Below are 14,419 nucleotides of genomic sequence, written 5' to 3'. Positions count from 1 at the left end.
GACTGCAAACACTAATAGTTTCGACATCATCAGTAGGCCACCAGTATTTTGTTATTGGCATTGTTGAAGCTTCTGTCTTTCATGTTGATAACTTTTCTATTAAGATGATCATGTCTAGAAATACATTGTACTTTCAAAAAAAAACTACTTGCGGGCCAGCTGGTGGCGCAACGACATCGGCGCCGGACCCGGGAGTGGAGGTTCCTGGGTTCGAAACCAGTTGAGTCCGCTCCCAAGTACGCTTTCCATCCTGTGGCAGGTTGAGTGTCGAGATCACAATTCGACCTCATAAAATAAAGGGAAAAATACTGCGAAAATGTCTGTGTGAGGAGTGGCGCACCACACAGTCTCTCTCCCTCACTCCGCACCTTGTAAAAAGCCACGAAAAAGACATCATCACACACGCAGACACACAGACTCACATGCACGCAAGGCACACACCAAAAAAAAAAACTACTTGTAAAGCAAAGTCAAAGGCAATGCTTAGAGTCTTTAACCACCACCCTCACCCTCTATTCTTTTTATCTGAGCAGATGTTTGAGCTGGGAGCCTACACTAATTGTTCATCAATCATGACAATAAAGTTATTCACTTTTTATTAATGAAAATCAAAAGAACAACAGATGTTTGAAATACAAAATAAACCTAGAAAATGGGCAAGTCAGGCAGCACCTATGGAAAGAGAAAAAGTTAAGTTGCACTTGTTCAGGAGAAGGTGAAATAGTCAAGTTCACTATTTGGTATCTCAGTTTATTCCACAACTATCACAAATTGTGTGCTGCTTATTCAATTGTATGCAATTTGGTTGTCTGAATAAAATGTATTTATTTGCAGGAATTGTATTCTTGGACGAAGTCGATAAGATTGGCAGTGTTCCAGGGATCCATCAGTTGCGTGATGTGGGCGGTGAAGGCGTTCAACAGGTCTGTTCTAAGGAATTTCAATTAAATAAATAAATTAATGGAAAGATGTTCTTAGATGAACACTGCTCAGTCATCATTATCATGTGTTCTGTGTCATATGAAGTAGATGATCATGGTCGCAGAGAAGGCAATGGCAAAACACTTCTGTGGAACAATTCGCCAAGGACGATCATGGCCTCATGACTGTTGACTTTACTGGGCAGTGTCTTTACAAGACAGATGACCCCAATCATTATCAATACTCTTCAGAGATTGTCTGCCTGGCATCAGTGGTTGCATAACTAGGACTTGTGATGTGCACCAGCTGCACATACGACCATCCACCACCTGCTCCCTTGGTTTCATGGGATCCTGATTGAGGAGTAAACAGTTGCTACACCTTGCCTAAGGGTGACCTGCAGGCTAGCAGGGGGAAGGAGCGTCTTACACCTCCTTTGGTAGAGACATATTCCACCTCACCACCCAATTGTTCAGTATGCTCATGATAAAAATAATTTACTGAATGCTCAGTGCCATTCCCCACCCTACCCCCCCCCCCCAAAAACTCAGACTCACTCTCATCCCGCACTGGTCACTTTTCATCTTTTATTGCTGCTGTTTCACATATTCGTACTACTTTGTGTTTTGTTACAGTAGTGCCAGTAACATTACACAGTTTTAAATAAGCATACACCTTGCGTATCATACCAACCTGTGAATTTTCGGGCATGGCACTTCAGGGATTTATGCTAATATTATTTTCTGACTGTATGTGGTGGATTGTAACTATATGCTGTGTTATACACCGTGGCCCCAGAGGAACGATGTTTCGTTAACCTTTGTAAGTGTGTATGGTTGAATGATAGTAGATGAACTTAAATTAATAACCAGAGGATATTGTTTTAAGACTGAACAAAAGAACTGGAGTGGCCATAAAATTCTTGGGTAGCTTGGATTGAAAGACTGATGTTCAAAGAGGGTGACGCAAGACTTCTGGGACACTTTTAGAAAACAAAAGAAATAAGCTGCTAACTCCTGTTACGTACCCCGTAACTGGGTTGCCAAACCAGCAGAAATGGAACGCTCGTTGGAGTCTGGATTACTAGGAACTAATGAAGTTTTATTAAAGAAATAAGTAATACAGTACACTAATCATAAGGATATAAATGTAACAGGTTAGCAATGATAATACACACATATACACAGAACTAGGGTAATAGGAATCAACCAAGCTCTATCACAGTCTAGGGGTAAAATGATCAGTCTTAAGTGAAGCAGAGTTCAGTTTAGTGCAGTTCACAGTAATCGCTGTTGTCGTATCTTTGCGGGGGGGGGAGAGAGAGATGCAATTTGGTTTCAGGCAGACCTTTTGATGTCTTCTAACCCCGCTGTGGTCACCAACTGTGACCCCTTCGTTCCGGATACGATCGTTCTTCCGCGGTGAACCCGGCACCCAGGCAAGTGCGGACACGCACTCCAGGTTCCCACCGATTGTACCTTTACACCCTGTGAGCCTCTGGTCGGTTCCCGTGAACCGGCCCTCCAAGCTCCTACCAACTTGTGGGGGCACGCTGCTCTTTCCAGGGTCTCGTGGTGTCTCGTGCCTTAGCAAACCTGCTCTTTTTATCCCCCCGCTGGGGTATCACCTGTCCATCAAACTTCAAACAGTTTAGGTTCAAAGCAACCGGTCTGTCAATATCTGAATTGTGTTTCTTTCTTGTTAATCCCTCTCTTCTCTCTTATTAGCATTTTGAATGTTTCTCCATTGTCTTTCTTACCTCTCTCATTAGCATCATCCGTCCGGTAGCTCTGCTGGGCATCACACATGACACTCCGCACGTGAAATAAACAATGGCTGCACACTTTAGAGCTACCTGAAAGGTTGCATGCGTGACTAACATCATAGTTGTGGTTACACGGCACTGTAAAGGCCTGTTCCTGTGCGGTAGTGTTCTGCAGATGTTTTAATGCTTTGCATGTAGTTTCTGAAAAGAATCTGGTGCAGATTCATTAGTAACCTTAAAGGAATGAATGAAAAAAACATTGAAAGAAAGATAAATTTCTGGATTGTGGGCAGAGGTTGGTGGTAGCTTGCTCTTTCAAAGAGCAGTGAGTGCTTTAGGGCCAAAATTCAGACTGGAGGCTTTTCGACTATGTTAGTGTCCCATTTCTTTAAATTAACGGCACAGCAATTGTGGAAGCATTCCTGATATTTCCAATTTGAATGTTTTGAATAGTGATGTATATTTTAATTTAAAGAATAATTTCCTTCTCTTCTCTGACTTAGGGGCTGCTGAAGTTACTTGAGGGGACAATTGTAAATGTTCCAGAAAAAAATTCCAGAAAGCTACGTGGAGAAACAGTTCAGGTGGATACAACTAATATTTTATTTGTGGCATCTGGTGCTTTTAATGGTCTGGATAGGATTATCAGCAGGAGGAAGAACGAAAAGGTAAGGGTCCTGGGTTTCTGGGTTGTTCTTCATGTGTATTGGCTTTGAAAAGTAGTTAATATTGAATTAATTAGTTCTTTTGATGGAAGTCACCAAGAATTGTTACTGTGTTTCACCCCTTAATTACTTTTCTGTACAAATTCAGGCTGGAGTTTAGTTTCAAGTGACAATCTCTCTACAACTATGGACAACTGACATCAGGGGCTAACTTACTCATAACTTTGTCACACTCATAACTTTGTCACACTCATAACTTTGTCACACTCATAACCAAACTCAATCTGTCACAGCCAAACTTAATCTTGACCTTACATTGAAACCTCACTGTGCATTTGTAAATCGCTAATATTGGATGATGACATTATGAAAAATGATTAGAAACCTTAATTGAAGACAACTCCTCACTGGCAAGATTACAAAGCACTTTAACAGTTATTTTTGTAAAAATCAATACTTTTTTTGGAGCTAATGGAAAAGCTGTATCATAGTTTAAAGCAGGGGTCCCCAACCTTTTTTGCACTAGAGGAGCGGTTTATTATTGACAATATTCTTGCGGACCGGCCGGGAGGTGGGGTGGGGGGTGGTAGGGTTGCCAACGGACAAGAGTAGCAGTCAAATATGTTGTGTTTACCCCGAGAAAGACTACAATGACCATGGAGCCTTGTGCGGGCACCAGTGTGCATGTGTGACTTGTGTATGCGTGTACACGCTAATTTTTTTTTCTCTACAAATCGTTTTTGGCAATTCTGTTCTGGGGGGGGTGGGTGTTAATCACGACCGGAATATAGGTGATAAGTGGCTAATACATACAATTTTGTTTCTAAAAGGGTTTATCTAACGAATTTAATATTAAACACACAGTGCATATTTTCCTCACATGAATATAGTGATAAGTCAATTATCAGGTGAGGACAGGGGAACTTGAAGTAAGTGTTGAATGGACTTCCAGCAGAAGTGGTAGAGGCAGGTTCGATATTATCATTTAAAGAAAAATTGGATAGCTGTATGGACAGGAAAGGAATGGAGCTTTATGGGCTGAGTGCAGGTCAATGGAACTAGGTGAGAGTAAGAGTTCAGCATGGACCAGAAGGGCCGAGATGGCCTGTTTCCGTGCTGTAATTGTTATATGGTTATATAAGTGACTTATACGTCAATAGCATCATAACATTTTAAGTAATGTTTGGATATTAAACACACAGCATATTTTCCCCGTATGAACATATAAAATCATTAACCAATATCGCTGAATCAGTGGGAGTGCTGGGCTTGTCTCCTTGCAACAAGATGGTCCCATCGAGGGGTGGTGGGAGACAACAATACTCGAACAGGGTTCCTTATGTCCGGTGTATTCCGCAATTTAGTTTTCGTTGCATTCATTGCAGAGATATGTTGGAAATGGAAGCAACGTTTTCAGTGCTTTCATGGCTATCTCAGGATATTTAGCCTTCATGTTGATCCAGAATGCCGGCAGAGATGTTATGTCAAACATACTTTTCAGCCTGCTGTCACTTGCGAGCTCGAGGAGTTGATCTCCTTCCTGCGCTGACATGGATGATGTGCGGGTAATGACCTCGCATGCGTTCAAGCTCAACAGTGCGTGGCAGGGAATGAGGAAAGATGCAGCAGACTCATATCGCCAAATCATTTCATTTCCTCGTGGCCCAGTAGCGCATGATATGCGGCCCGGTGGTTGGGGACCGCTGGTTTAAAGTATTCACTACTGTAGGCATATTTGTGTGAAGAACTGTTGTGATTTATGAGACTGTAATCTTTCCTTCTCTCCCCTGTCTGAACAGTACCTTGGATTTGGCACACCCTCAAACCTTGGCAAAGGGAGAAGGGCTGCAGCAGCAGCAGATTTAGCAAACATGAGCGGTGACAACAATACAGTACAAGAATTGGAAGAGAAAGATAGATTACTTCGCCACGTCGAGGCCCGGGACCTGATAGAATTTGGAATGATACCTGAATTTGTAGGGCGATTGCCTGTGATAGTTCCACTGCATAGTCTAAATGAAGACACATTGGTGCGGATTTTAACAGAACCTCGAAACGCTGTCATCCCACAATACCAGGCGTTGTTTAGTATGGATAAGGTGTGAATTAAACTCTTATTCTCAGCTGTTCTTTTTTTAAAATACAAGGAAGGACGAGATGTATTTTGAGAGGTCTTTTACTAAATATTGGTAATTTTGTATGTATGTAGATATTTGCATAGGATATAAAATATGAGAGGGGAATATCATAAAGCATCTTGTCCCATGTTCCATTTATAAAACTAACCAATCATTTCTCCTTATATATCTCATAAAGGATGCAAGCATACAATCTGATGATTAAGAAGGCTAAATGTTTGTCCTTTTTTTAAAAGATAAAATATTTCCATTAAAGTTCTTTTTGCTGGGAAAGCCAAACACAAGCTTCCTTCGGGAACCAGCAAATAAAATTGCACAGAAATGACATTTCAATTTTAGCTACTGCTGATCCATTTTGTTAAAGCTTCAGGCCTTTGGTGAAAATGGTGCTTTGCTGTGTGAAGTGCAATCCATCTTACTAGTTAACCCAATTGCCATGTGTTATAAGCCATGATTTAAATGGAAAAATGTAATTTCTCAATCACTAGAAAATTTATTACCATAGAGTGGATACCCAAAAGGCTACCGGATAGAGATAGACTGATGGTACTGTGAAGTAATTGAAAGACTTGAAATAAACATATATTTTCAAAATCTTAGTTTCCTTGAGGCTTTCCTTTAAAGTCCTGCATGTACAATTTGGATCTAACCATTTTTCAGAGAAATTATATCTAGAGGCAGTAATTTGTAATGTGAAAATCTGTCTTTGTAATCATTACTGATCTTTGAACTTCTAACAATCTGTTTAGTGTGATCTTAATGTATCTGAGGATGCCTTGAGAGCTATAGCCCGCCTCGCTCTGGAAAGGAAGACTGGTGCGCGAGGTCTTAGATCAATCATGGTAAGTTTCTGAAAATATTACCTAAAAGGGTTGGTTTACAGTTGTTTGTGCTTGTTTACTAATGTGATGAAGAGCTTCATTTCTGACAAGTCAAGGGATGGGGTTAAGGCAATGTAAGCTTCTAAATGGGTCACTGAGATTAGAGGATTGGTGCTCAAAGGAGGTCAAAATCTCTGGTGGGTCATGCTATTTTTTTTAAGTGGGCTGTTATTACCACTCTGGAGAGTTATTTCTCCTTGGGTCCCATCGGTGAACTATTGATTAAAGTTAGGCACCTTGGGGGCGGGGGGGAATTAAACCACATATTAAGATCTACTCAAGTGTAAATAATTTTTTTGTCATATTCAATATATACTCCAAGGATAACTTTCTAATTCTTTAGTGTTGGGTTCCCAGTGTGTGGCAAATATTGCAAATTCTTTGTATTATTGTCAATTTTATGAAATCTTATTGGGTTGGATCGTATGGAATCTAAGCATGCATCATTCTGCAGTAACTTCATCCAGTTAAAATGGCTGACTAAGTTGATTCTCCACGTCTGAGAGAACTGCAAAACATCAAGTTGCAAATGATGACTAAGACCCCAGATAGATACTTTATTGATCCCAAGGGAAATTACAGTGTCACTGTAGCATTATAAGTTCACAGATATGCAAATAAAGAACCATTAGAAGAGAAGTAAGAAGGAATTTTAAAAAAGTTACCTCAGAGGGGGCCATCACTTCCCCGGCTATAGGTTGACTCACTGTAGAGCCTAATGGCCAAGGGTAAAAATGAGCTCATACAGCGCTCTTTGGAGCAGCACAGTTGTCTTAGTCTGTTACTAAAAGTGCTCCTCTGTTCAGCCAATGTGGCATGCTGAGGGTGAGAAACATTGTCCAAAATTTCCAAGATTTTCCATCAGGTCCTTTGTTTTACCACAGCCTTCAGTGTGTCCAGTTTGACTCCTATAACAGAGCCAACATTTCTAATCAGTTTATTGAGCCTGTTGACATGAACTGTGTTGATGCCATTGCCCCAGCACACCACCACATAAAAGATTGTACTGTCGACAACAGACTGGTAGAACATGTGAAGGAGAGGCCTGCATACTCGAAAGAACCTCAGTCTTCTCAGGAAGTAGAGGTGACTCTATCCCTTGTATACATCCTTGTGTTGGTGCTCCACTCGAGTCTGTTTAGGGAGCAATGCAGGCTTAATCTTCCTAAAGTCCATCACCCTCTCCTTTGTCTTACTGAAGTTGAGGTACATACGATTCAGCTTGCACCATCCTCCACCAGGGCCCTGTGTTCATCCTCCCATGCTCCCATTATATACCTATCTATTGCTGAGTCATCTGAGAATTTTTGCAGATGACATGGCTCAGTGTTGTACCTAAAGTCCAAGGTCTACAGGATAAACAGGAAGGGAGCCAATATAGTCCCCTGTGGAGCCCCAGTGCTGCTTATAGCCATGTCTGACACACAGCTCTGAAGCCACATGAACTGTGGTCCACCAGCCAGGTAGTCCATTATCTAGGATACAATTTTAAGTGCCAACCTGCACTGAATGGAGCTTCTCCCCCAGCAATGAGGACTGTATAGTATTGAAGGCACTTGAGAAATCAAAAACATGATCCTCAGAGTGCTGCCCTGCTTATCCAAATAGGAGTAGGCTATGTTCAGCAGATAGATTACAGCATCATCAACTCCAATGTGCTCCTGGTAGACAAACTGCAGGGTATTGAGGGCTAATCTGACCAGGGGATGAGGTGAGCCAGGATCATCCTCTCTAGGGTATTCATGATGTGTGAGGTCAGGGTCACTGGATGCACCACGATGGCCTTTTGAGAACTCTCTGCTGTGTAATATTACACATGTCACAGAAACCAGCTCTTAAACCAACCAGTGTATGACAACATTTATACTCTACTCAAACACTCCCATTTTCCTTCATCTAAATTTGTAACTCTCTATCTCCTTGCCTACATGCTTGTCTGGTTCCTTTCTGATGTATATATTCTCCACTTCAACCATTCTGGTTAATTAGTTCTATGTTCTCATCACCCTTAAGATAAAGAAACTTCTATTGGAGTTGATTATCATAATGGTCTTTATTTATGCAGCTTTGCCAAAAATGCTTTCTAGATTTGCTCTGTCCAAATCTCTTGGATCACCATTTTGACTTAAAGTCATATGGAAATCCATTCTGCTACTTAGTCCCTGACTTTGATGAATGAGGTCAGGGAACACAACCTCCTACAGATATTTCATTAAAACCATTTTGAAAATAGTCGTACAGCATAGAAACAGGCTCTTAATAGGATAAGTGACAATAATTCTTCTTAGTATTAAATAGTGATGGAAAACGATTGGACCTGGCCATAGGTTAGGGTCCTAAGATGGAACAGGGCTAATTTTGGGGCAATTAGACAAGGTCTGGCATAGGTCATTTGGGTGAGCCTGTTTGAAAGGAAAGCAACAATGGCAAATGGAAGGCTTTTAATAATGTGACAGCAAATGCTTAAGACAGCAGGTTTCTGTTAGGATGAAGGGTAAAGTTTAGGGAACCTAGGCTGAGGAGAGGAGAGATCCAAGTTTTGATCAAGAAAATGTAGGGCGCATACATTTAGCTTAGGAGGTTGAGGATGAATAAGTTCCTTGATGACTATAATAAAATTAAAAATACTCAACTGGGAAATCAAGTGGGCAAAGGAGATATGAGATGGATCTAGAAGGTAAGGTTAAGGAAAGTCCCAAGAGAAATAGAGAGAGTAGGTCCCCTGAGAGATTAGCAGGGCCACTTATGTCAGGTGGGATTTGTAACAAATATTTCTCCTCTGTGTTTATCGAAGAGCAAATCAGAGTACAGTAGCTCGAGATAAGGTAAACAAATGGAGATGTTTTGGAGAAAATTCATATTGTCAGAGAGAGAATATTTGCAGCTTTACGGTGCATTAAGGTGGTTAAATATCCAGGACCTGACAAAGCGCAAGAGGCTGGAGAAGTTGTTGCAGAGGCCTTTATGGAAATATTGACTTCATTAGCCAATGGTGAAGTTGCTGAGCACTGGAAAGTGTATAATGTTTTCTATTGTTGGTAAGAAAGGTAGCAAGGACAAGCCAGGGAACTCCCGGCATGAACTGGTTGGGCCAAATGGCTGTATCTGTGCTGTATCACTCATTGGTGGTAGGAATGATTTGTGTCAATTTATAATTCCCTCAACAAGTTTTATCTCAGTTGTTAAATACAATCATTTTTAAGCTATCCATTAGTCTTCTAGCACTACAGCCTTTCCTAATGAATTATCAAAATGGAGCAGTAGTAATACCTCTACTTTCTTTTCCCTAGGTTCTTTGATTGTGTGCCTGCAGACAGTTTGGGCTGAGGGTTATCATGATCATTAAGTTTATATATCTTCATTTTCATTTTTTAATTTGCCTTCACTTCTCCCAGTTAAATATCAAAGCAGAATATCGATTTACTGTTTCCTCCATCGTCCTTTGGTTTCTCCTTTAATGGTTCTATTCCCATCACAACCTGTTTGATCATTTGATTTTATTGTTTCTCTTTTTCTGAATTTCTTTTGCCTCCCTTTTCTCTTAATGTTGTATTCATCCATGGAACTCTGAGGGTTTGGTTTGTTATTTCCTTTTAACAGAATGTAATTTCTTGCAGCCTTCTGAACACGATTTAAATGTTTTTCATTGTCCTGCATTGTTGTCACTATATTAGATGGCATTGAATGACAATCAGGAGGCCAAAGGCACTGCTGTCTGACTACCAGCACATCTGTGTTCAGCATTTCAGTGCCCAGGCGTAGAAACAATGAAATGGTCCTCAAGGGTGTGGCAACTGTATGTTCCCTACAAAGTCAGAGATGAGCACAATCCAGCCCAATAAGACAGATTGTGGTATTTCAGTTATTTGCATAGCTTGTACACTCAATGGCAACTTTATTAGGTACACCTATATATCTTGTAAATGCAAATATCTAAACAGCCAATCAAGTGGCAGCAATTCACTGCATAAAAGCATGCCAACAAGGTCATGATTTTCAGACTAGTCAGAGTGGGGGAAGAAATGTGATCTAAGTGACTGACTGGAACGATAGCTGGTGCCAGACTAGATGGTTTGAGTTTATCAGAAACTGCTGATCTCCCGGGATTTTCACACACAACAGTCTCCAGAGTGTACAGAGGATGATGTGAAAAATGAAAACATAAAACATCCAGTGGGTCACAGTTCTGTGGGTGAAAATGTCTTGTTAATAAGAGAGGTCAGAGGAGAATGGCCACGTTGGTTCAAGCTGACAGGAATATGACAGTAACTCAAATAACCTCACATTACAACAATGGTGTGCGGAAGAGCATTTCAGAAAGCACAACATGTTGAACCTTGAACCTAGAACCTACAGCAACAGATGACCGCCCTGAGATCCACTTCTATACCTAAATACCAGTTATTCCTACTTGGGGAAAATCTGATTTGTGGGTGTTGTGAGGTATAACTGCAACTTCTAAAAGTAAGATGTGTTTTCAGGAAAAGCTGCTGTTGGAGCCGATGTTTGAAGTGCCAAATTCAGACATTGTCGCTGTAGAATTGAACAAAGACGTCGTCGATGGAAAAAAACCACCGGGATACATACGGTAAATTTCCAATGGTCATTTATGTCTGGGAAAGGTGACGGTGACAAAAAAATTAAATCTCCAACATGGACAACCAAGATCATGCTTTGTTCTGCATATTTGTATCTGAAAGTAGTGGTGTATTAATTGTGATATAGGCAGGTGTTTCTGCTTCCATTTCTGCCTTTTATAAGTCATTCATAGCAAAAGATTGATCATGTGGAAGTTATTTAATGATTGTTGATGAAAACACAAGATTCTCAGAATTACATTTTCCAGTGAACTCATCAAAAATCATTAGGTTGTCATTACTGTGTGACCTGCCCAATAGCTCTGGGGGAAAAAAAAACTTAGAATGATCTATTTATATTTATATTCTTTCAGAAGTTTAGAGTTCACTGGGTATTATTTCCATATGGTCAAATCCTATTTTAGAGACTTGGGACTGTTTGTTTATCTTCATATTTTCTTCGAGTGGCCTTTTCCATTTCTGGTCAAAAAAAAAATCTTCAAATTAACTCAAATCTTCATAATGTGAAAATGTATTTCATTTCTTTCTCTTTACTCCAAGCATAAATGCTACACTCCCTAATTCTGTTCTTGAAGCCTCAACTCTGCCAAAGTGATTTTCCATGTGTTAAGTAGATAATATGCCATTTCTGAGGAAATATGGCAGTACAATTTTTTTTCATCAACTCCGTGGGGAATTCATGTCAAGCAAATATCGCAATTAATTCTAAAATAAATTCTAGAACAAAGCTGGAAAATATGTCCAATTTAAACCTGTTTTTTTTATTTATAGAAGTTGGATTGGAATGTTAATTTTGATTTTCAGAAGAGTAAATTGGGGGAAAACAACTCTGGTTACAACATAGCAGTCAAGGGCAAGGCAAAGTTATCTTTCATATCCCTTGCTGCTCGGTTATCACCATAACAGTTCTTAAAAATTTCATCTTATCACAGATGTATTGTTGTAGTGATAAAATTCCACCTACAAATGCTCTTAGTAAGAAGCTGTTATGTAATGCTGTATTTTCTTATTAGTCCTCTAACAACACATGAAAAATATTTTCTCTGAAACCACACAGCAGCACTTACTGTCTTGTCTCCCTCCTTTGTATTCCACTGTATGTAAACATTTAAAAAAAAGCATACCAGAAGAGGTCACTCTTTCACTGCACCATGCTATTAAATCTAGACTCATTTTGGGCTGTTGGTCTAACCGAATCGGAATTATGTTTATTATTACTGACGCTTCAGGATATTTGTAATTTTGTGGCAGTAATACGGTGCAAGACAAACATAACTTTTTAAAAATACCGTTAATAGTGCAAGAGAAGAATAACAAACTAGTATTCATGAGTTTGGGACAGTTGTGAAATCTGAAGAAACTGTTCTTAAAACATTGTGGGTTTTTGGTCTCCTGTGCGTCAGTCCCAATAATAGTAACACAGAGTGAATTTCCAGATTGATGGAAATAGCCGAGTCTACAACCCCCTGCAGCCTCTTGTGATCCTGTGCACTTTAGGTTCAAAACCAGGCTGTGACGCAACCAGTCAGAATGCCCTCCACCAGCAGATAATAGGCTGTCCACAGGTAGGTACGGATAGCACTTCTGTCACGTGCCAAAATTTGAATCGTAAATGTAGCTCCAGCTCAGCAGCACTGTTGATCTTGAGAAACAGCTGAATCATAGTATTATACACCACAGAAATACTTTGGCACAACACATCCATGTTGACCAACTCCTAAGCTAGTCCTATTTGCCTACTTTGGCCTATATTCCTCTGAACTTTTCCTATCAATTTACCCGTCCAAATGGCTTTAGGTGTCAGAATTGTTACTTGCCTCTGCCGCTTACTCTGCAGTTTATTCCATATGCCCACCATTATCTATGTGGAAAAGCTTGTCCCTCAGTTTGAAAATTTTAAATATAATTCCCTTGAATATATTGCTTTCAACCTAATGCCTGTCATCTTTATTCAGAGCGCCCTCGAAGGAGGCTGTTGAAGAGGACTATGATTCTGGAGTGGATGATGATCGATGGCATCGCCAAGTAGATGCTGCCAACAACTAAAGATCATAATACAGAGCAATATGTGCAAGATGAGCTTCATATGAAATTGAAACTAGTTTTAATTAATTTTAAGGCATTACTAACCTGTTACTCTCACTATGGAGTTACTGTTTGAAGAGAAAAGATTTTTGGTAGGGGTTGATGGTCTATATCCCCTTCGCATGATCGCAACAGACCTGGAAAATGATCATGTATTTGTAAAATAGTAAAACTTTGTACAGTGGTCATTATGCCATCTCTGAATTTTACTATAAACACATTTCTCAGTGTGTTTATCACATGTTACAATTTTTAAGCAGCTCTTCCCTACAGTTCAGAAAAAATGTTCAGGAACAATTGTGCAACCTTTGTATAACGGGAGCAAGAACATCCTTATACTTTTCATTAATTCATCAGAGCATTTCACTGTTACTTTGTGCTAGAGGTGCTATAGTCATTTAGAAAAAAAGAGAATTTCATACTTGCTTTCAGAATGGGAATCAGAATGAAGCAGAAGAGACTGCAGCAAAGGGAGATGCAATGGAAAATAGACAGGATTTACTCGTGGTTTTTGTGGGGATTTCAATTTCAATTCTTAATTTGTAGTGTTTTGGACATGATTTTGGTTCAGTTGTTCTTGTGCTAACCTATGCATAATGTTGTTTTAGCTATCTTCAGTATTAAGCACAATACACATGTACTATATTTTTTTCTGTATTACCATCTGGGGTATTGTGACCAGAAACAGAACTGACTTTAGTCCTTTAGAAATCCATTTTCTTGTAAAACTAAAGGATATGAAGATGAATTTCTGTAAATCCTTGGTTGTATAAATAAAATGTACAAATTAAGTACTTACCAGATTACAACTTTGGTCGCCTTGGCACTTAGAGCTATTAATGAACAGACAGGCTTAGAATTATTTAAACAAGCAGACTTCAAAAAGAAGCATGGAAATTGATAAATATATTTTCACAGATGCTTGTCATCCAAAACATAACTGCATTTGCATCACAGAAAATCCTAGATGACATTTTCATCTTTTAAAAATTAAAAGAATTTTTGTACATTTGTGCATTTCTTTGGCGAAGTTTGTGAACCACTGTCATTGTATAATAAGAATTGAGCCAATTGCTTCTCTTGTATTATTTGTAGCCAGGTTTTACTTGATAAGTTGAAAAATAATTCCTTGAGTTTGGTTAACAATTCCTAAGTGAGGTGGGTGGTATAATGCAAATCCACCTATTTATGTGAATTTTTTTGAAAATAGGTACTTAAATGATGCCTGACAATAAATACAGGAGAAAATTATTCAACAGAATTAAGTTCCATGACTGTAGGAATAACTGAAGATATAATACAATTGATGCAACAAAAACAGACCATCAAACTAAGAGACAGCGAAGAATACAAACAACTTGATACG

The 14,419-nt window shown here is 39.5% G+C and overlaps 1 protein-coding gene across 2 annotated transcripts in view; it reads left to right on the top strand.

Moving 5' to 3' along the window:
* clpxa (caseinolytic mitochondrial matrix peptidase chaperone subunit Xa) overlaps positions 1-13,844 on the top strand; it is a 51,037-nt gene extending 37,193 nt beyond the window's left edge. For both annotated transcript variants that reach the window (XM_072278171.1, XM_072278170.1), the window contains 6 exons: positions 835-923; positions 3,190-3,354; positions 5,151-5,450; positions 6,239-6,331; positions 10,852-10,958; positions 12,924-13,844. In XM_072278171.1, the coding sequence (XP_072134272.1) occupies positions 835-923; positions 3,190-3,354; positions 5,151-5,450; positions 6,239-6,331; positions 10,852-10,958; positions 12,924-13,014 (845 nt within the window). In that variant the 3' untranslated portion in view covers positions 13,015-13,844. The remainder of the gene's footprint in view (positions 1-834; positions 924-3,189; positions 3,355-5,150; positions 5,451-6,238; positions 6,332-10,851; positions 10,959-12,923) is intronic.
* Positions 13,845-14,419: the final 575 nt, after the last annotated feature.

Source organism: Mobula birostris, chromosome 14 (assembly GCF_030028105.1).
Source record: "Mobula birostris isolate sMobBir1 chromosome 14, sMobBir1.hap1, whole genome shotgun sequence".
NCBI lineage: Eukaryota > Metazoa > Chordata > Chondrichthyes > Myliobatiformes > Myliobatidae > Mobula > Mobula birostris.
This window is presented reverse-complemented; position numbering and strand designations above follow the sequence as displayed.